Source organism: Crocuta crocuta, unplaced genomic scaffold (assembly GCF_008692635.1).
Source record: "Crocuta crocuta isolate KB4526 unplaced genomic scaffold, BGI_CrCroc_1.0 scaffold139, whole genome shotgun sequence".
Lineage (NCBI taxonomy): Eukaryota > Metazoa > Chordata > Mammalia > Carnivora > Hyaenidae > Crocuta > Crocuta crocuta.
Window position 1 is genome coordinate 6,810,668 of NW_027533258.1, and position 21,233 is coordinate 6,831,900.

The following is a 21,233-nucleotide window of genomic DNA, read 5'->3' on the forward strand; positions in this document are numbered from 1 at the left end:
GAGGAGAGAATTAGACCATGGTGTGATAAAAGTGGAGAAGTTACCCAAACTGCAGTGGAGACAGAAAGCTGTAAACCATGAAATTCATTCAAATACATGGACGATGGTGGAAAAAAATCTCACGGAAATGTACTAAGTGCTCAGACGGAAGAAGGAGAGAATGAGCAAGAAGCCACCTCTGAGATCTTGGCCGAGAATTTTCTTGAATTGCTGAAAGACAATGTGAGTTTAAGAAAACCCACCAAATTCCAGGTGGCACGTAAAGCAACCCTTAAGTTACTTTATATTGATACTTTTACCAAAAAGGTAAATCTTAAAATTAGCCAATAAGCTGCTGAGCAAAGACAGACTTCTACCAAACCAAACCAAACACCAAAAATCCCCCCAAAATGCAGACTTGATGGCTGGGTGCTCAGAAGCAAAAATGGCTTCTGGGGCACAGTGAAGTGATGTTTTCAATAACCTCCCAGAAAAGAGCTGGTATCTTAGAATTCTCTCTTCTACAAATGCATTTTTTTCCTAAGCAAACGCGGAAAATAAATGCATTTTCAGGCAAAGAAAGAATGAGAATTTCACCAGTAGCCTCTTAAAATAATGGAACTTCTAATGAACCTAATTCAGGGAAGTGGTCTGTAATGTAGAAAGATGCAATGAGCAAAAGATACTGGTAAACATGTGGGCAGGTTTAAATAAACACGGAGTGTATAAAAATGAGTAGAATTTGTGGTGTTTAAATAAATAAGAGAGAATAACTGAAATCACCGGGGATGCGAATATAATTTGATGAATGAACAGTTGAGATCAAACTACTCTGAAGACTTTCATTGACTGTGAGGAGATTACCAGGGCTGATACATTTATTCCTTTTAAAGACGCTTATTAAAATAGCTATGGTAACCATAAGTACAGTATAGCTAGATCATATAACATCCAAATTAGCAGAAGGGAAAAAAAGAGAATTAAAAAAACACATAAAACTCAACCCAAAAGGAAGCAAGGAAGAAAAAACAAAGAAAAGAAAGTATGTAATAAAATGGTAGCAGAGTAGATAGTAATGAACAAAGCCCAATAGATACGTATTAAGGTGAATAAAACATTCAGTTCTATGACGATTATTAAAAATAACCTCTAATATAAAGGCACAGAAAGATTAAAAGCCAAAGGATAAAATGAGAGACACCAAGCTAATATCACAGAGTAAATTGGTTTAGTTATATTAATAAAAGACAAAACAGACTTTAATAGAAGAAATAGAGTTAGTAATAAAGAAGATTTTACTGTGTGGCTGAAAGTTCCAATTTGCTGGGAAGATATAAAAAGTCAAGCTCTGCATGTTCATATAACACAACCTTAAAACATATGAAGAAAAAGTGACTGAATTACAAGGTGAAATTGACAATCTACCATCGAAGTAGAATATAACTAAATATAGAGAAGAGGCCACTTCCAAGTGGGTAGAAAGGGCAGAGACATGGTCAGAACTAAATGGACTTGCCAGGTGTCGACAGGAGTGAGGAAACTGAGGGCACAGAGAAGGGAGAGAAACAGGCCCCCCCCACCCCCATATCAGAGAGCCCACATGGAGAAGGTGAATCGCCATAACATTAGGCTTTGAAAACCAGAGGGATCAAATTTTGTGAGTTCTTACAACCAGCGGGTCCTGAAACGTGGACTTTTAAAAAGTCAGTGGGCTTGGCTCTGGAAGGATGGGGAGGCCAAGGGGGAACTGAGTCCCTGCCCTTAAAGAGACAGCACAACAAAAAGCCCAAGGAGATCCAGCAGAGAAGCAGCACTTTGAAAGGTGCCTGGAGGATACAGGAGGGAGAGTTATTTACTAATGTTAGAGCATGTTCCAGGGCGACAGAAATCGCTGGGGAACTCCTCCAGGAACAAAGAAACTGGCAGGCGTCATTTACTCCCCCCACCCCCCAGCATAAACACACAGTCACATGCAGATCTTGCTACCTAATTGCTAGTACTGCTGCCCCGCCCCTGTACTGAGTTTCTGACCATCCAGCCCTCTGGACAACCTGCCTCAGTCTGGGCACGGCAGCGCCCCTCCCAGAGAGGAATGGCAGGCCACCCAACGTGCTGGCACAGCGGCCCTATCCTTCTGATCCCACCATGCCATGCTCTGGCTACCAGGCTCTCTGATACTCTCTTGGCCAGAGCCCACTCAAGGTAATGCCACAGGCCTGGGAGTGTGCGAGCAGCCCATACAGCATCCAGCACCACCCCAAAGTGACTTCTTCCCTGGAGAGAGGGAAGAAGGGCCCCAGCAGTGGGCTGGCAGTGGGCATCTGGTCCGACTGCAGGCCCTGCCCAATGAAAGATTCTCAGGGGACCACACAGGGAAGGTGCCTGTTTGGTGCTACTGCATCTCTGGCAAATGCCTGGTCTGACTCAAGCCCAAGGCATCTTGGACTGGCCCTCTAACACCACAGGAACCAAACCCTGCCCATAATGAGCAAGGAGAGTCACTGCAAATGACTGGACCAAAGGAAGAAGCAGGTCAGCCACAACATCAGGGCATACACATCACACATAGGAGACATCCCTGAAGCACCAGGTTCTAGTGAACAGAGGACACTACACTACCAGGCACTATAGGAACTCTTCATAAGAAGAGGGTCCTTCTTCACTGAACTACTTTCAAGTGCAGGCAACAGAGCTGTCTGAGCTAACACAGAGAAACAGACACAGAGTTAGATAAAATGAGGAGACAGAGGGCTATGTTCCAAAAGAAAGAACAGGACAAAACCACAGCAAAGAGACCTCAACAAAACTGACATAAGTAACATGCCTGATAGAGAATTTAAAGTAACAGTCATAAAGATACTCACTGGATTTGAGAAGAGAGTGGAGGACATCAGTGAGATCCTTAACAGTGAGACAAAAAAGAACTAATCAGAGATGAAGAATACGATAAAGGAAATCACAAATATACTAAACAGAGTAAATAGCAGACAAGATGAAGTAGAAGAATAAATCTGTGACCTGGAGGACAGAGTAATGGAGAGTCATCAAGCTGAGCAGGTGAGTGAAAAACAATTATGCAAAACAAGGACAGACTTAGGGAACTCAGTGATACCATCAAGCATAATAACACATGCATTACAGGCATCCTAGAAGGAGAGGAGAACAAAAAGGTGACAGAACATTTATTTGAAGACGTAATGGCTGAAAGCTTCCCAAATTGAGGGAAGGAAACAGAAATCCAGATCCAGGATCTGGGTCCTCCAATAAAATCAACCCAAAGAGGTCTACACCAAGACCCATAATAATTAAGGTGGCAAAAAGTACTAAAGAGAGAATTTTTAAAGCAGCAAAAGAGAGCAGTTACATACAAGGGAAACTCCATAAGGCTTTGAGCAGATTTTTCAGCAGAAATGCTGCAGGCCAGAAGGGAGTAGAATAATATATTCAAAGCGCTAAAAGGATGGGGCGCCTGGGTGGCTTAGTCGGTTAAGCGTCCGACTTTCACTTAGGTCATGATCTCGCGGTTCGTGGGTTCGAGCCCCGCGTCGGGCTCTGTGCTGACTGCCAGCTCAGAGCCTGGAACCTGTTTCAGTCTGTGACTCCCTCTCTCTCTGACCCTCCCCTGCTCACGCTGTCTCTCTCTCTCTCCTAGAAATAAATAAAAATATAAAAAAAAAAAAGTGCTAAAAGGATAAAATCTGCAGCCAAAAATACTCTATCCAGCAAGGCTGTCATTCAGAAGAGAAGGAGAAATAAAGAGTTTCTCAAACCAAGAATTGTTAAAGGAATTCATGACCACAAACCAGCCCTTCAAGGAATATTAAAGGTGACTCTGAAGGGAAAGGAAAGACCAGAAGCAAGACTAAGAAAAGTAGGCAGCACAAACACAGTAAAAGTAAGTAGAACTATAAAAATCAGTCAAGGGACTCACAAACTAAAGGATTAAAGTATAACACCATATGTCTAAAACATGGAGAGGAGAGGATTAAAGATTAAGTTCAAAATTAAGAAACCATCAACTTAATATAGTCTGCTATATGCAGAAGATATTACATACAAGCCTAATGGTAACCACAAATCAAAATCCAGTAATAGATCTGCAAAAAATTGAAGAGAAAGGAATCCATGTATATCACTAAAGAAAGCCAATGTACCATGAGAGAAGAGAGCAAGAGAAAAAGCAGAGAACTACAAAAACAACCATAAAACAAGTAACAAAACAGCAATAAATACATACCTATCAATAACTGCTTTGAATGTCAATGGACTAAATGTTCCAATCAAAATACACAGGGTGACTGAAAGGATAAGAAAACAAGACCATCTACATGCTTCTAGAGGAGACTCATTTCAGACCTAAAGATCCATGTAGACTGGAAGTGAGGGGATGGAGAAACATTGTCACACAAACGGATGTGGAAAGAAGGCCAGGTTAGCAGCTATTATATTAGACAAAATAGACATTAAAACAAAGACTATAACAAGAGACAAAGAAGGACACTATGTAATCATTGAGGGAACAATCCAACAAGATGTAATAATTGTATTTTTATGCACCCAACATGAAAGCACCAAAAAACTCAAAACAGTTCATAACATAAAGGAAATAGTTGACAGTAATATAATAATATTTGGGACCTTTAACACCCCAATTACATCAATGGATCATCCAAACAGAGTATCAATAAGGAAACAATGGCTTCGAAGGACACATTGGACCAGATGGATTAAATAGATACATTCACAACATTCCATCCTAAAAGAGCAGAATACATATTCTTGTCAAGTGCACATGGAACATTCTTCAGGAGAAAGCACACATTAGGCCACAAAACAAGTTCCAACAAATTCAAGGAGACTGAAGTTAATCCAGGCATCTTTTCTGACCACAATGCTATGAAACTAGAAATCAAACCTAAGAAAAATTCTGGAAAGAATACAAATTCATGGAGATTAAATGACAAGCTACTAAACACTGAATGGGTCAACCAAGATATCGAAGGGGACACCCAAAAATCCATGGAGACAAGAGAAAATCAAAACACAGGTCCAAAATCTTTGGGATGTAGCAAAAGTGGCTCTAAGAGGGAAGTTTTTAGCAATACAGGCCAAACTTAAGAAGCAAGAAAAAAATCTCAAATAAATAACCTTACACCTAAGGAGGTAGAATAAGAACACACAAAATCCAAACCCAGAAGAAGGAAGGCGATGACAAAGATTAAAGAAGAAATAAATGAAATAGAAACTAAAAAAGCAATAGAACAGATCAATGAAGCCAGAAGCTGGTCTTTGAAAAGATCAACAAAGTTGATAAACCTTAACCAGACTCATAAAAAGAGAGAGAGAACTCAAACAAAATCGAAATGAAAGAGGAGAAATAACAACTGACACCACAGAAATAAAAAGGATTACAGGAGAATATTATGAAAAATATGCCAACAAATAGGACAACCTAGATGAAATGGATAAATTCCTAGAAACACATAACCTCACAAAACTAAACCAGGAATAGAAAATTTAAACAAACTGATTACCAGCGATGAGATTGAATCAATAATCAAAAAACTCCCAACAAACAAAAGTCCAGGACCAGATGGCTTCACTGGTGAATTCTGCCAAACATTTAAAGAAGCCTGAATACATATTCTTCTCAAATTATTCCAAAAAATAGAAGGAAAAGTTCCAAATTCATTCTACAAGATCTCTGCATTACCCTGATACCAAAACCAGATAAAGACATCACACCCACACCCACACCCACTATAGGCCAATATCTATGATTAACACACATGCAAAAATGCTCTACAAAATATTAAGAAGCCAATCCAGCAATACATTTAAAAAAAGTCATTTACCATGATCAAGTGGGATTTATTCCCAGGATGCAAGGGTGGTTCATTAATTGTTAATCAATCAACATGACACATCACATTAATAAGAGAAACAATAAGAACCATACAATCATTTCAATAGAGGCAGAAGAAGCATTTAATAAAGCATAACATCCATTCATGATCAAAACCCTCAACAAACTAGGCTTAGAGGGATTATATACCTCAACATAGTAAAGGTCATATACGAAAACTGCACAGCTAACATCATACTCAATGGTGAAAACCTAACAGATTTCACCCCAAGATCAGGAACCAGGCCAGCATGTCCACTCTCACCACTTTTATTCCACATAGTACTGGAAGTCCTCACCACAGCAAATGGACAAGAAAAATAAATAAAAGGCATCCAAATTAGTAAGAGAGTGGTGAAACTTTCACTTGCAGATGACTTGACACTATATATGGAAAATCCTAAAGATGCCACCAAGAAACTACTAGAATTGACAAATGAATTCAATAAGGTCGCAGGATACAAAAATTAATGTATAGAAATCCACTGCATTTCTATACACTAATAGTGAAGCAACAGAAAGACAAATTAAGAAAACAATCCCACTCAAAACTGTACCAAATATAATAAAATACCAAGGAATAAACTGAATCAAGGAGATGATAGACCTATATGCTGTGAACTATAAAACACTGACAAAAGAAACTGAAGATTACACAGACAAATGGAAAGATATCACATGGTCTTGGATTGGAAGAACAAATATTGTTAAAATGCCCATAAATACCTGAAGCAGTCTACAGACTTCTTCGCAATCCCTACCAAAATACTAAACAGCATTTTTCACAGAACTACAACAAATAATCTTAAAATTTGTAAGGAACCATGAAAGAACCCAAAAAGCCAAAGCGATCTTAAAAAAGAAAACCAAAGCTGGGGGCATCACAATTCTGGATTTCAAGTTATACTACAGGGCTCCAGTAATCAAAACGGTATGGTACTAGCACAAAAACAGACACATAGATCAATGGAACAGGATAAAAAGCTCAGAAACAAACCTATGATTATATGGTCAATTATGTTCAACAAAAGAGGCAAGAATATGCAATGAGAAAAACAATCTCAACAAATGGCGCTGGGAAACCTGGATAGCTATATGCAAAAGGGTGAATTGGGATGACTTTCTTACACCATACACAAAAGTAAACTCAAAATGGATTAAACACTAAGTGTGAGACCTGAAATCATAAAAATCCTAGAAGAGAACGCAGGCAGTGATTTCTCTTTCATTGGCCTAGTAACATCTTTCTAGATAGGTCTCCTGAGGCAAAGGAAACAAAAGCAAAAATAAACTATTGGACTACATCACAACAAAAAGCTTCTGCACCGCATAGGAAACAATCGGTGAAACTAAAAAGCAACCTACCGAATGGGAGAATATATTTGCAAAGGACATATCCAATAAAGGGTTAGTATCCAAAATGTATGAACCTGTACAATCCAACACCCAAAAAACAATAATCCAATCAAAAATGGGCAGATGACATGAACAGACATTTCTCCAAAGATGACCTACAGAACACCAACAGACATATGAAAAGATGCTCAACATCACTCATCATCAGGGAAATGCAAATCAAAACCACAGTGAGGTATATCACTTCATGCCAGTTAGAAAGGCTAAAGTCAACAACACAGGATACACCAAGTGTTGGCGAGAGTATGGAGAAAGGGGAAACTTCCTGCACTATTCATGGGAATGCAAACTGGTACAGCCACTCTGGAAAACAGTATGGAGGTTCTTCAAAGAGTTAAAAATAGGGACACCTGGGTGGCTCAGTTGGCTAAGCATCTGAGTCTTTATTTTGGCTCAGGTCATTATCTCATGGTCATGTGATCGAGCCCCGTGACCGGCTCCTTGCTGAGCGTAGAGCCTGCTTTGGATTCTCTCTCTCCCTCTTCCTCTGTCCCTCCCCCACATGCCCTCCCTCTCTCTCTTTCAAAAGTAAAGTAACATTTTTTTAAGTTAAAAATAGGGGTGCCAGGGGCGCCTGGGTGGCTTAGTCGGTTAAGCGTCCGACTTTCGCTTAGGTCATGATCTTGCGGTTCGTGGGTTCGAGCCCCACGTCGGGCTCTGTGCTGACTGCCAGCTCAGAGCCTGTAGCCTATTTCAGAGTCTGTGTCTCCCTCTCTCTCTGACCCTCCCCTACTCACGCGGTCTCTCTCTCTCCTAGAAATAAATAAAAATATTAAAAAAAAAAATAGGGGTGCCTGGTTGGCTCAGTCAGTGAAACATCTGACTTCAGCTCAGGTCACGATCTCAAGCTTGGGAGTTTGAACCCCGCGTCAGGCTCTGTGCTGACAGCTCAGAGCCTGGATTCTGCTTTGGATTCTATGACTCCCTTTCTCTCTGCCCCTCCCATCCCCTCTCTCAAAAGTAAATAAACACTAAAAAAATTTTTAGGTAAAAAATAGACCTGCCTTACGATCCAGTAATCAATCACACTACTGGGTATTTACCCCCCAAAATACAAAATACTAACTTGAAATGATACAAGCACCTGAATGTTGACAGCAGCATTATTTACAGTAGCCAAACTATGGAAGCAGCCCAAGTGTCCTTCAACTGATGAATGGATAAAGATGACGTGAAATAGAAGTACACACACATATATACAATGGAATATTATTCAGCTATAAAAAGAATGAAACCTTGCCACTTGCGGCAACACAGAGAATGCTAAAGAGTATAATGCTAAGCAAAACAGGTCAGTCAGAGAAAAGACAAATACCGTATGATTTCACTCATGTGAAATTCAAGAGACAAAACAAAGCGGGGGGCAGTGGGGGGAAGAGACAAACCACAAAACAGACTCTTAACTATAGAGAACAAACTGATGGGCATCAGAGGGGGTGTGGGAGGGGTGATGGGTGAAATAAGTGATGGGGACTAGCGTATATGTGTCATGATTAGCGCTGAGTAATATACGAAGCACTGAATCACTATATCGGACACTTGAAACTAATATAACACTGCATATGAACTATACTGGGGTTACAATTAAAAACCCTAAAAAATATAGCTGGAAGAACCCTATGTTTAGAAATACTAAATATATGTAAATACTTAATGGGTATTAAATAATAAGTAGATAATAAATAAATATAAATAAAGGGTATTAAAAACACTTAGAACTAAATTATGATGAAAATATTACATAGTGAGACCTGTGAGATGTAGGTAAGACTGTACCAAGAAAGAAATTCATAAATTAAATATTATGTCATTTAATATTTGTATTAATATTACACTTAGGTATGTTATATCAATTTAAATATTACATTAACAAAGACAGCTCAAAGTGAATAAGCAAAACATCAGTCTTAACTTAGCCAAGAAGAAAAAATAAATATAAGGCAATAGGACATAATAAACATAAAAGAATAAATTACTGAAATAGAAATTAAATAATAATAAAAACGATCAAGGAGTTTATAAGATACTTCTCTGTAAATCTCTGGCAAGATTAATCAAAGTAGTCAGAAAGCACAAATGGAAATGAATACAAATGACAAGGGAGACAATCATAGATTCTGCAGAGAGTAAACAGATAAGAGAGTATTATCAATTTTATGACAACAATTTAAAGATTTACATGAAGTGGATATGTACCTAGACAACTATGACTTACTAAGAAATGGAAAACCTTAATATCTGTAACTATTCGAGAAATCATAGGTACAAAACTCGTCACAAAGAAAACACCAAGCCCAGATGTTCAAGGGAGATTTAAATCAAATCTTCAAGGATCAGAGAATTCCAATCTTACACTAACTCTTCCAGAGAATAAACAGGAAGGATTACTTCCTAACTCATTTTATGAAACTAGCAAAACCACAGAGCATGATCAGAGAAAGTGTGAGAAAGGAAAACTGTCGGCCGATCACAATCACACAGACACATCAGCAATAACCTATATGTATTCAAACCAAATCAATCAGCAGATATATTGGAAAAGATAATACCTTGTGGTTGGGCTTTTCTCAGTAACACTCGGCTGGCTTAATATCAGAAACTAATATACTCACCACTTTAACATTCCGATGGAAAAAAAAACCAGAATGGTCTTAACAGGGTTAGACAGCGTGTAAAGCACTTCACAAAATGTTATATCCGTTTATGTTAAATCCCCTTAACAAATCAGGAATAGAAGAGAATTTCTTTAGGGGCTCCTCTGGCTCAGCTGGAAGAGCATATGACTCTTGATCATGGGGTCGTGAGTTCGAACCCCATACTGGGTGTAGAAATGGCTGAAAAATTTATTAAATAAACTTAATAAAAAAGAAGGGAACGTCTTTAATTACATAAATAGAATCCACAAAAACTCAGAGCAAATATTATGTTTCGTGGTGAAATGTCAGAGTATTGCCTAAATTTAAGACAGGACAAGATGGGGCGCCTGGGTGGCTCAGTCAGTTAAGCATTCGACTTCGGCTCAGGTCATGATCACAACATTCACGAGTTCAAGCCCCATGTCGGGCTCTGTGCTGACAGCTCGGAGCTTGCAACCTGCTTCAGATTCTGTGTCTCCCTCTCTCTCTCTCTGACCCCCCTCGCTCGCTCTCTGTCTCTCAAAAATAACATTAAAGAAAATTATTTTAAATAAGATCGGTACCTGTCATTACCACTTTATTCAACATCAAACTGCAAGTCCTAGCCAGTGTGGCAAGGAGAAAACAGCAATAAAACGCTTTAGGGAAAAAAAAAAAAAAAAGACTGAGAAGGAGGAAATAAAACTATTATAAATCTGTAGATGATGACCATGTACCTAGCAAATCCAAAAGGGAGTGCAGATAAATTATTGCAGTTAATAAGTTAATTTAGCAGAGATGCTGGATACAAAATCAATAAACAGAAATCAATTCCATTTCCAAAGAAAACACAATTTTAAAATATCGTTTATACTAGGAGCCCAAAATTAAAATACCTAGAAATAACTCTTACAGCCACGAGAATTACCTTAAAGGTAATATTACAAACTTTTGTGGCCTGTCTGTCTACGGCATTTAAGCCCGACAGACAGGCCACAAAATGGGAGACTGTGTTTGCAATATATACAACTGGTACAGGATTAGAGAGAGTCCATGTCAAATGGCGAAAGAAAAATCGTGTCAATGTCATAAAGGCAAAAATAAAGTCTGACGAAAAAGTAGGCAAGGGGCATGTGGGGGTCTCAGTCAGTTAGGCGTCCGACTCTCGGTTCCGGTTCAGGGCATGATCTCACGGTTCATGAGTTCGAGCCCCGTGTTGGGCTCTGCGTGGACAGCGTGGAGCCTGCATGGGGTCTCTGTCTCCCTCTTTCTCTGCCCCTCCCCTCCTCCCTCTCTATCTCGCTCTCTCAAAATAAATAAACAAACTTCAAAAAACAAGTGGGCAGGAGCTCTGTATGGGCACAGAAGGAGAAACACACAAACCCACCAAAAAACATTAAAAAGATGAGCCACTTTATTCAGAAGCAGCAGAGCAATCAGGGCATCGTCTCCTTTCAGGGTTAAGGAATAGTGGTCAAAGGGCAAGAACTCCGGGTGTTTATCCCGTTCACCGACGTCTCGATCCTGCCAAGTCGTGCGTGGTGGAGGCGCCTGGCAGCCGGCATCGCTGCACCCTCGATCAACCACGTGCTCTGAGATGCTAAGTGACTTGCCTCTGAGCCTGCCGTCCACACGCAAACCAACCCATCCACAGTCCGGGTCTCCACCCACCTCCTCTACCTGGTTCCCACCACCCACCTGCTCCCAGGGCCAGTGACCGAACACCTAGACACAATCAGTTCCTCTGGGCCCAGAGCCTGCGGAACCCATTCAAGAGCCCATCCCCAGACCTGCGAAGGGAGAGGGGCCATGGAGCAGCGGCATTCAGGGACATCTCTGTCTCGGCCCCGCCTCCGGCCTCTGTTTCCCNTGAAACCGGCTCCAGGCCCTGAGCAAGCTGTCAGCAGAGCCCGACGTGGGGCTCGAACCCACGAACCGTGAGATCATGACCCGAGCTGAAGTCGGACGCTTAACCGACTGAGCCACCCAGGCGCCCCCTCTTCTTAAAACCAGCAGACAAACCCACTTCAAACATCCCACTGTGCTCGCCTGGAGTTTTCTAGAACGGAGGACCCTCAGCCCTGCAAGGTCTCTTGTAACTGACTGGAGAACACACACGTCCTCGATGGGGTCATTTTCTTTCTGCTCACAGCACTAGATCCCTGAGCGGGGCGGCGGGGGCATTAAGCAAGGCCACCCCCAGAATCGAGGGAGGGGGCGGCTGGCTCGCCTGTAGGCACAGCTGATGCACCACAGGCTGATGGCTGCACAGAGGGACCATGACTGTCCTGAAGGACTCTGGGTGGCGAGGTGCTAGTTGAGGTTCTGAATGTGGCAGATCTGTGGGGAGCAGACCAAGGTGAAGTGGTCAGGAGACTGAGGACCAAGCTATTCACCCAGAGGCCAATGCCTCTGGGTGGCAGAGCCTGGTGCTGCTGGGCAGTCAAGGTGCACCGGAGAGCAACGTCAGATCCAGTCTGCGCCACGGCCAGATCGGCACACACTAGATGCCCATGAGACGCCCTCTGCTTCCCAGGCTTGAAGAGATTTCACAAGGCTGCAAAGGGAAGGTTGGATCTGTCATCGCCCAGAACGTGGCTTACCACTCACCGAGTGCCTTTCACGCACTGGGCACCGGAGAGAAAATAAAACCAAGAGGCCACGTCTGGCGAGCCAAGGAAAGGCAGGACTGAAGTTCCCACTGGTGTCCCAGGGCCTGGAACCTCGACGAGCTATTTCAAGTCTTCACTGAGCCATTGAACCCACTGGGGAAAAATATGAGGAGGAAAAACATGGCGGCCCCGACAGCTCGCGGTGCCGGAAGAAAGCTCCAACAATGGTCTTACCTGTTGGTGACGTGGTCAACGAGGTGCTGCTTGAACGTGAGGCTCCACTTCTTAATGAGGTTCAGCAGAGACGCTTTAAGGGGTCGCACGTCGATTTTCATCCAGCCATCAAACACCTTGACGGGCTCCAGCCTGCACACGTCGTCATAGAGCTGTTCGTAGGAGTCGATCTGTGCTTTAAACTGATGGAGCAGAGGAGGATTCTCTGGAAGGCCATCGTCTGCGTGGACTTCCATCTCCTCGGGTGTGAGGACGTGCCCATACAGCAGAAACTGACTCAGAACCTCCTTCCGGTCCTCCACGTAGAGGTGGGAATATTGGCTGAAGGTGTTACGATAGCCACTGCAGAGGGCCATCGTGCTCTGAACCCTGTCCAGGAACGCGCTCCTCATGCTGGCCAAATGGGCCATGCCCTCCAGGTCAACCTAGGGAGGGGGTAAGACCACAGCAGGCGGGTTACACCACAAGGGTGCAGATTAGGCTGGAAGGCAGGATGGTTGCGGATTCGGTACCTGGTAATGGGGAGAGCCATGCTGTGGGGAAAGGCGTGGAACCAGAGCCGATATTCCAAAAATGCTGGCGACCAGACCCTTGACGGCGTCATAGAAGCCACCCTTCGCTCCGTACTCCAGGGATGGACAGAAAACGAGGTCTGGGATTACTAAGTGTAGCTGTGCTTCAAATAGCGGGGGAAGTCCGGCCTTACTTTCTGAAACACAAGGAAAACACACCCACACACAACAAAGAAGGCGGTCAAGACGGGCAAAGTGCCGCACCCGTTTTCGAAGCACTCGGAACATTTCTTCCCGTTATGCAAGCTGTTTGGGTATAGGAAAATGGAAATGTAAAATTTGCTAACCCCCCGGAAAAGGTGAGGGTGACGGTCGTGCAGTGTTTACCGACAGCGGAGCCCCTGACATTTTGAATAGGCCAAATCTTGCGCAGGGCTGTCCTGGGCATTGTAGGGCATTTACCCTCCTGTCCTTGGAGAGCCACGTCCCAGGGGCCGATCAGCCCTAAGCCAGTCCCCTTCCTCGTTCCCCGATGCCTGGGTCAGGGGAACGAGGCGGGGGGTAGGGCAGCGGAGAACAGGTTGATTTTGCAAAGCTAATTTCTCGGAAGCGGCTGATCTCTTCCTACACACAAACCATGCGATTGCATCGCTCGTGAACCGTGGCGTGCTTGTCAGTAGTTGTGTAGGCAGGAAAACCAAAGACAACTCACAGCCCTGGCTGTTTTGATCCTGTTCCACGAAAACAGAACTTACTCTAATTCCGTAGCCCTACGGTGATAAAAAATTTAAAAACAGTATAAATAATTAACGGATCCCTGATTACTTGCTAGACTAAGTTGCCTTGCCCGATTTAAATCAAAATATAACACGGAGCAAGATGTTGCAAGTACAAGATTAGCGCTTAAACTTTTATTAATAACCACTTATGTTCCCAGGTCTTCTTGACTGTGGAAATATTCGGGAGACTGTTATGCACTGCACGCCGTGAGTGGTGCAAACTCACTGGACTTCCTGTCCCCTTCCTCCCTAGAAGTAGAGGCAAGGGTGGACACAATTCCCTCCCCAGTGGGACGTGGGGAAAAGCAATGGCTGCCACTTCTGGGCTGTGGCCCTTGAGACACCAGGGAAGCCATCTCTATGCTCGCTCTTTTCCCCACTCATGGACTAGAGCCTGAATGTGGCAGTGACCCAGCTCCACCACAGAAATGAAGACGGAACATGAACACGGTGAGACCACAGCATGGCAGGAACCCACCTGCCTACCTGAACACCCACCCTAGTCTAGAACTTGGGGGATAGACTTCTCTGTCCTTTAAGCCACATTATTGATGGAGTTTTCATTACCATAGCTTAGCCACTCACCCCAACTAATTTAAGTGGGGGGTCCTCAAAGATACCTAAGTCTAGGGCCTTGACTTCAAAATTGCAGGGATGTTTTGGGCACTGGGTGGCTCAGCTGGTTGAGCGTCCGACATTGGCTCAGGTCATGATCTCATGGTTCATGGGTTCGAGCCCTGTGTCAGGCTCTGTGCTGACAGCTCAGAGCCTCCAGCCTGCTTCGGATTCTGTCTGTCTGTCTGTCTCTCTCTCTCTGCCCCTCCTCTGATCGTACTCAGTCTCTCTCTCAAAAGTAAATAAACAGTAAAAAAAATTCCATGGATGATAAATTTGTATGACTGGATTCAGGAGTGTCCCATCAAATGCAAATTTAACTTAAGGGAATACACGGTAATTATTCCATCACGGAATGGTTTTTAAAAACACCTATAACATCACGTTTTGCGTTAAGCACTCAGGATGTATCCTGCACTACCCTATGTATGAGACACTGATAACTTCATAGACTAGGCTGCACAGGGTTTACAGGAGGTGACTCAGGAGACTGTTTTGACTCTCTGAGATTTCTGTCCCAGGTGCTCCCATGAGAAGGGAATCCCTGTGGTCGACGCAATGACAACATCACTGTACGAGCCAGAATGTCTGGGTAGTTCCGCCATCTTGGTACGGGTCAGTCACTCCGGGAGTCAGGAGAGGGAAGAGCATTTCTGGATGGGGTGGGTGGCATCAAACCTGGGCAGGGTTTGCATTCTGGGAGGGGACCCCGAGTCCAGCCCAAGGCCTGGGAATGGTACTGGCCTCACCAAGCACAAGAGGGCAGAAACGATAAAGGGAGCAGGGGAGGCAGCCCAGGTCGGGAGAGCTGGATGGGCACCAGTCAAGCGTGGAGTCACTGCGTTTAGGAACCATTTCTTATGCACCATGGACGTTTGGTCGGTTCTCTATGGTGAGCACTGTCAGCGCTGCGCCCCAGAAGACAAATGTCTAGTCTGAGTGCCTATGCTCTGTGCCTCCTATGGCTACTCACCCCCAGGCTCGAGAAGGTGACACCCCCCCCCGCCCAAGTCTTGCTGACTGTACTGGACGGAGCCTGTTTCTTGCTGCATGATCTCCCTGATGTGGAGCTTCCTGCAACCCTGAAAACAAGACTGTGCCGCTGACCTCAGTCCCTCCACTTACCATGGGGTTTGCCCACCTGAGCTACACCCAGCACTGAGCCTCACTTCCCTCTGTGTTCCCAGCCCAGGCGCCTGCACCTGCCGTCTTCTTTGGGCTAGGTATCTGGATATTGACTGTGACCTCCCCATTTGACTTCTGGATTTTCTCTCTCTTCTTGGGTTGGATTTGACATCTTAAACTCTCATCCCACCTTTATCCTCTGGCTTCAAACTATTCCCCTCTGCCTTTCCATTTTGACTAATTCCCCAGGATGATCCTTACTAAGCTCCTTAGAAGCTACCAGGACGTGAAGGTTTGGTTTGGTTTTGAAGTAGGTTTCATGCCCAGTGCAGGGCCTGAACTCACAATCTCAAGATCAGGAGCTGAGCTGAGATCGAGAGTCAGGTGCCCAAATGACCGGGCCCCCCAGATGCCCCAGAATGTGAAGGTTCAATTCAACTTGCTCCTGAACGCTTCCGCTCTTTCCATCCCATGACTTACTAGCCAAGGCTGGCCCCAACTATATCCTTGAACACTGTGCCCCTTAATTCAGTTTTATCCATCAGAAATTCAAAGCAATTTTTTAACCACTTCAGACAATGCCCATTACCTTGTTAACATTCCTTTTCCATCTGAAAGCTACCTAACCCCCAGCTGGTCTGACTCTTTTCACACAGAAAAACTTGTTTCTTCCACTTAACCAGGCTACTTCCTGTGTTCTCAAAAGGCTACAGAAATAGAGTACGTTAAGCTTGAAGGCATAGAATGTCCCCCTCCCAATGCCATGAGTCAAGTCCAGATGAAGCCGCCATTTCTAACCACACTTCCCACTGCTCTAACTTTATCCCTTTTCCTGAAGCTTTATACATATACATTTAAGTAATCTCTACACCCAACTTGGGGCTCGAACCCACAACCCTGAGATCAAGAGTCACACACTCTCTTGACTAAGCCAGCCAGGAGCTCCCTGAAGCTTTATTTACATTGTATTGGTATTTATGGTTTTGCTTTTGCTATGGGCTGTGGGCTTCCCTCTTTAAGAGCCTGGTTTATCACCTGAGTTTTAAAGAGAGAAATCTTGTCTCTGGGAACAATTCAGAAACTTCATACCTTTGTCATTCTACAGTGTGTTAACTCACAAAACATCCACAACATTTTGGGAAAAGTCACAAAGCACTCAATCACACTTCATTTTTACTCAACAGGTGCTATTGTTATCTTTCCAGTAATGACACACATTCATAAGCCAGTAAATACCAGTGTTTTCCAGAAGGTACTTGAGGGAGCACTCAATGGCAAGAAAAAACCCATCCAGCAACATATCATCTATGTAGTTAACGTAAGTCTTCCAGATATGAGAGGTTGGGTCCGCTGCAAAGAGACCTAGGTTTTCCTACAAAATAAAGAAGAATGGATTGAAACCATGTTTAGTGATATGGAAAGACTGATATAGTTATCGTTAATGGGAACGAAAACAACATTGAGGGGGGGAAAAGCATTCTTGTGAAAAGTTTGCTATTACATGCATGTCGAGTCCATAATCATTGATCGAAAGGTACACAAAGTTAATCCACGAAGGGAAGACGGGGTCTCATCCCATCCCTGAGAAAGGAAGAGGGNGGGGGGGGGAAGCACTCTTGTGAAAAGTCTGCTATTACATGCATGTCGAGTCCATAATCATTGATCGAAAGGTACACAAAGTTAATCCACGAAGGGAAGATGGGGTCTCATCCCATCCCTGAGAAAGGAAGAGGGGGTCCAGCCACTCTCCCGGGAAAAATGGGACATGGGGTGTGATTTATAAGTGCTGACAGATGTGCTGTGGAAAGAGCTGTATCAAGACGGGAGAAAGGGCAGAGAAAGGAAGGGGCGCTATGGATACAGGGCTTTATGATTTGAGGCATGTAAGAAACTTGGGGTGCAAGCCAGTGAAACATTTCCTGGCTAGTCCTCAGAAATGAGCTGGAGGGTTTTGTTCGGGGCATTTACTATTAAAAGCACCCGGATGAGTGGTTTAGAAAATGGATGCACATCAGGGTGCCTGGGTGGCTCAGTTGGTTAAGCCTCTGACTTCGGCTCAGGCCACAATCTCACGGTTCATGAGTTCAAGCGCCACTTTGGGCTCTGTGCTGACAGCTCAGAGCCCAGAGCCTGCTTCGGATTCTGTGTCTCCGTCTCTCTCTGCCCCTCCCCTGCTCATAACCTGTCTTTCCCTCTCTCAAAAATAAAATAAAAAAAAAACATTAAAAGAAAAGAAAATGGATGCACATCAAGGAATGCATGCCTGCCTCCTCCCTCCTCCCTCCCTCCTCCCTGACCTGGTGGCATGGGGCCCACACACCCCACTTCTCCATCATCATTTTCATCATTAAGCCTTTTGACATCGACTTTCCATTTATCACACATTTTCAAAGAAAGTGGTAACAACTCTAAATAAGTACATTTTTAGGTGACTCATAACCCTTTACAAACATTTCCAAGTATAAACCCTCCAGAAATAAAAACTATATATATATCATAGGGACGCCTGGGTAGCGCAGCTGGTTAAGCTTGACTCTTGATCTCTGCTCAGGTCATAATATCGCCGTTGGTGAGATCAGGCCCCATGCCGAGCTCTGCACTGGAAGTGTGGAGCTTGCTTGAGATCCTCTCTCTTTCTCGGTCTCTCTCTCTCTCTCTCTCTCTCTGCCCCTCCCTTGCTTGCACACTCTCTCAAAAATAAATAAAGTAAATAAAGTTTTAAAAAATCTCAGATTTTTTTTAAAGTTTTTAAATATTTATTTTTGAGAGAGAGAGAGAGAGAGAGAGAACACAAGCAGGAGAGAGGCAGAGAGAGAGGGAGACACAGAATCCAAAGCAGACTCCAGGCTCTAAACTATCAGCACAGAGCCCGATGTGGGGCTCAAACTCACAACCTGAGAGATCACGACCTGAGCCAAAATCAGATGCTTAACCGACTGAGCCACCTAGGCGCTTCCGCTTCCTTATTTTTTAAAACATTCAGTTCTGACTGCTTTGTACAGTTTTATCTCCTCGGTGTCATGCAATCAGCACAGCTCTCCGTACCTTTAGACTCTTTACCTCAAACCTACTATGGTCTGGGGAGCAAAAACATGGGAATTTCTGTTAACTGAGAAAAAAATGGCTCCAGTTTCTGATTTTCTGGCCAAGACAGAGGAGTGAGATCAGACTTGTTCTTCTGCTATACACAACTACAGAAGCTGATGCAACACAAAAAACAACTCTTTGGGGTGATGAGCTAACAGAACCCATGGACATGCTCATTGAGAGAAGGGCAATACACAAGGTGACCTTCCCAAACCACCTGGCTTCCGACCTAGAGGCACCTTCCAGGGGCGCCTGGGTAGCTCAGTTGGTTAAGCGTCCGACTTGGGCTCAGGTCATGATCTCGCGGTTCCTGGGTTCAAGCCCCGCGTCGGGCTCTGTGCTGACAGCTCAGAGCCTGNAAAAAATTAGAGGCACCTTCCAACCCATGGCGTAGAGAAGTGGACCATGATGACCGTGTCCTTCTGGATGGGCAGAAAATCCCCCAGCAGTTGGGGTCCGGGCTGCCGAGGCCTCTTGAGCCTTTGGGTGTTAAGCTGCACTTTCTGAGGGCCAGACTCCGCAAGGCCTGACCGAGGACAGTTACTAGATGCCGTAAAGCTGCCCATGGAGATGGTGTGGGCATACAGTGCTGGAAAATATTCGTGTTCCCGCAGAAATAACGACAAGGCCTTACAGAAAAGCTAGGAATTCTGCTGAGCCGCCCCAACCCCTTCCCAGCAATACCATGCTTTGGGGTTAGAGCTGCTCTGTCCTAGAGAGGAAATAATCACCATCAACAGAGTCAGCAAACAGCCAGCCCCCCAATCCAGGGATGCCTGTTCCTAAGACTGCTTTTACGGGAGAGGAAAAGAAACTTCTGGCACATGAAAAACAAAAACAGACTCAGACAACGGAACGGGTGTGGGAATTAGCAGACAAGCAGGGCATAATTTGATTAGAAACTCCTCAAATGCAGGGCCCCTGGGTGGTTCTGTGGGTTGAGCGTCCAACTTCGGCTCAGGTCACGATCTGCCAGTTCGTGGGTTTGAGCCCCGCATCGGGCTCTGTGGTGACAGCTCAGAGCCTGGAGCCTGCTTTGGATTCTGTGTCTCCCTCTCTCTCTGCCCCTCCCCTGCTCATGCTCTGTCTCTCTCTGTCTCTCAAAAATAAACAAACATTAACAATTTTTTTTAAAAAACAACCTCCTCAGATTTGATGAAAATCAGGTTCAAGAAGCCCACACACTCCAAGCTGGGTGAATAGAAAGCAAACCTATTTAGGCACATTCTAATGAGACAGAAAAAATAAATACAAAGATTTAAAAAAGAATCTATTAAAAGAAGTCTGAGAGAAACAATACACTGCAGACGGAGGAGCAAAGACACAAACTGCGTCTGGCTTCGCATCAGAAACACTGGAGGGGAGGAGACAAGGAAATGACTTTTGTTGGGAAAATAAAACCGTCTACACAGAATTCTGTATCCAGTGAAACTATCCGTCAAAAACAAAAGTGAAATAAGGACATTTCAGATAAACAAAAACTGAGAGAATGTGTCATTAGCAGATTGGAACTGTAATAAAAACGGAATGAAGTTCTTCAGGTGGCAGAGAAATGACCACAGGTGGGAAGTCTGTTTTACAGAAGACGGAAAAACAAGTCTGGAAATGGCGAGTGTGTGGGTGGATCTAAAATACTAGAAGTACTTTTTTCTTGAGTTTTTAAAAATTTTTTAACATTTATTCATTTTTTGAAAGATGGAGAGGGACAGAACATGAGTGGGGGAGGGACAGAGAGAGAGGGGGAGACACAGAATCCGAAGCAGGCTCCAGGTTCTGAGCTGTCAGCACAGAGCCCGACATGGGGCTCGAACCCACAGACTGTGAGATGATGACCTGAGCCGCAGTCAGACATTGATAACCTACTGAGCCACCCAGGCACCTCTTTTCTTGAGTTTGTAAGGCAAAAATGTAGACCACTCTGCAAGGCTTGGGATTTAGCGTGATTTATGACACACACACACCCCAATGGTACCAAAGATGGACAGGGGTGTTTGAATTGAACCATACTGTGGCTACGTTCCTGTACTTCATGGGAAAACAATCACTGATTGTGATTAGTTTGAGACGTACTGAAACCCAGAACAACCCCTTCAAATGTAGTGCAATGACAGCATCATTAAGTTAAAGATGGAGTACCTATTGAGAAATTAGAATAGGATGTTTTAACAAAGAGTTAATAACAGGAAGGAAGGAACAGAAGAATAGAACAAGAGAACAGAGATGAAGCAAATAGGAAATAGCAAGATGGGGGGCGCCTGGGTGGCTTAGTCGGTTAAGCGTCTGACTTTCGCTTGGGTCATGGTCTCGCGGTTCGTGGGTTCGAGCCCCGCGTCGGGCTCTGTGCTGACTGCCGG

General features: G+C 44.0%; 1 protein-coding gene across 1 annotated transcript in view; it reads right to left on the minus strand.

Annotated features, from left to right (window-relative positions):
* Positions 1-21,233, minus strand: part of DNAH9 (dynein axonemal heavy chain 9) — a gene marked incomplete at its 5' end in the record, with an annotated part of 325,490 nt that overhangs the window by 257,074 nt on the left and 47,183 nt on the right. The window contains 3 exons of the mRNA XM_077746719.1: positions 12,762-13,186; positions 13,274-13,470; positions 17,029-17,164. Coding sequence (XP_077602845.1) covers positions 12,762-13,186; positions 13,274-13,470; positions 17,029-17,164 — 758 coding nt within the window. The remainder of the gene's footprint in view (positions 1-12,761; positions 13,187-13,273; positions 13,471-17,028; positions 17,165-21,233) is intronic.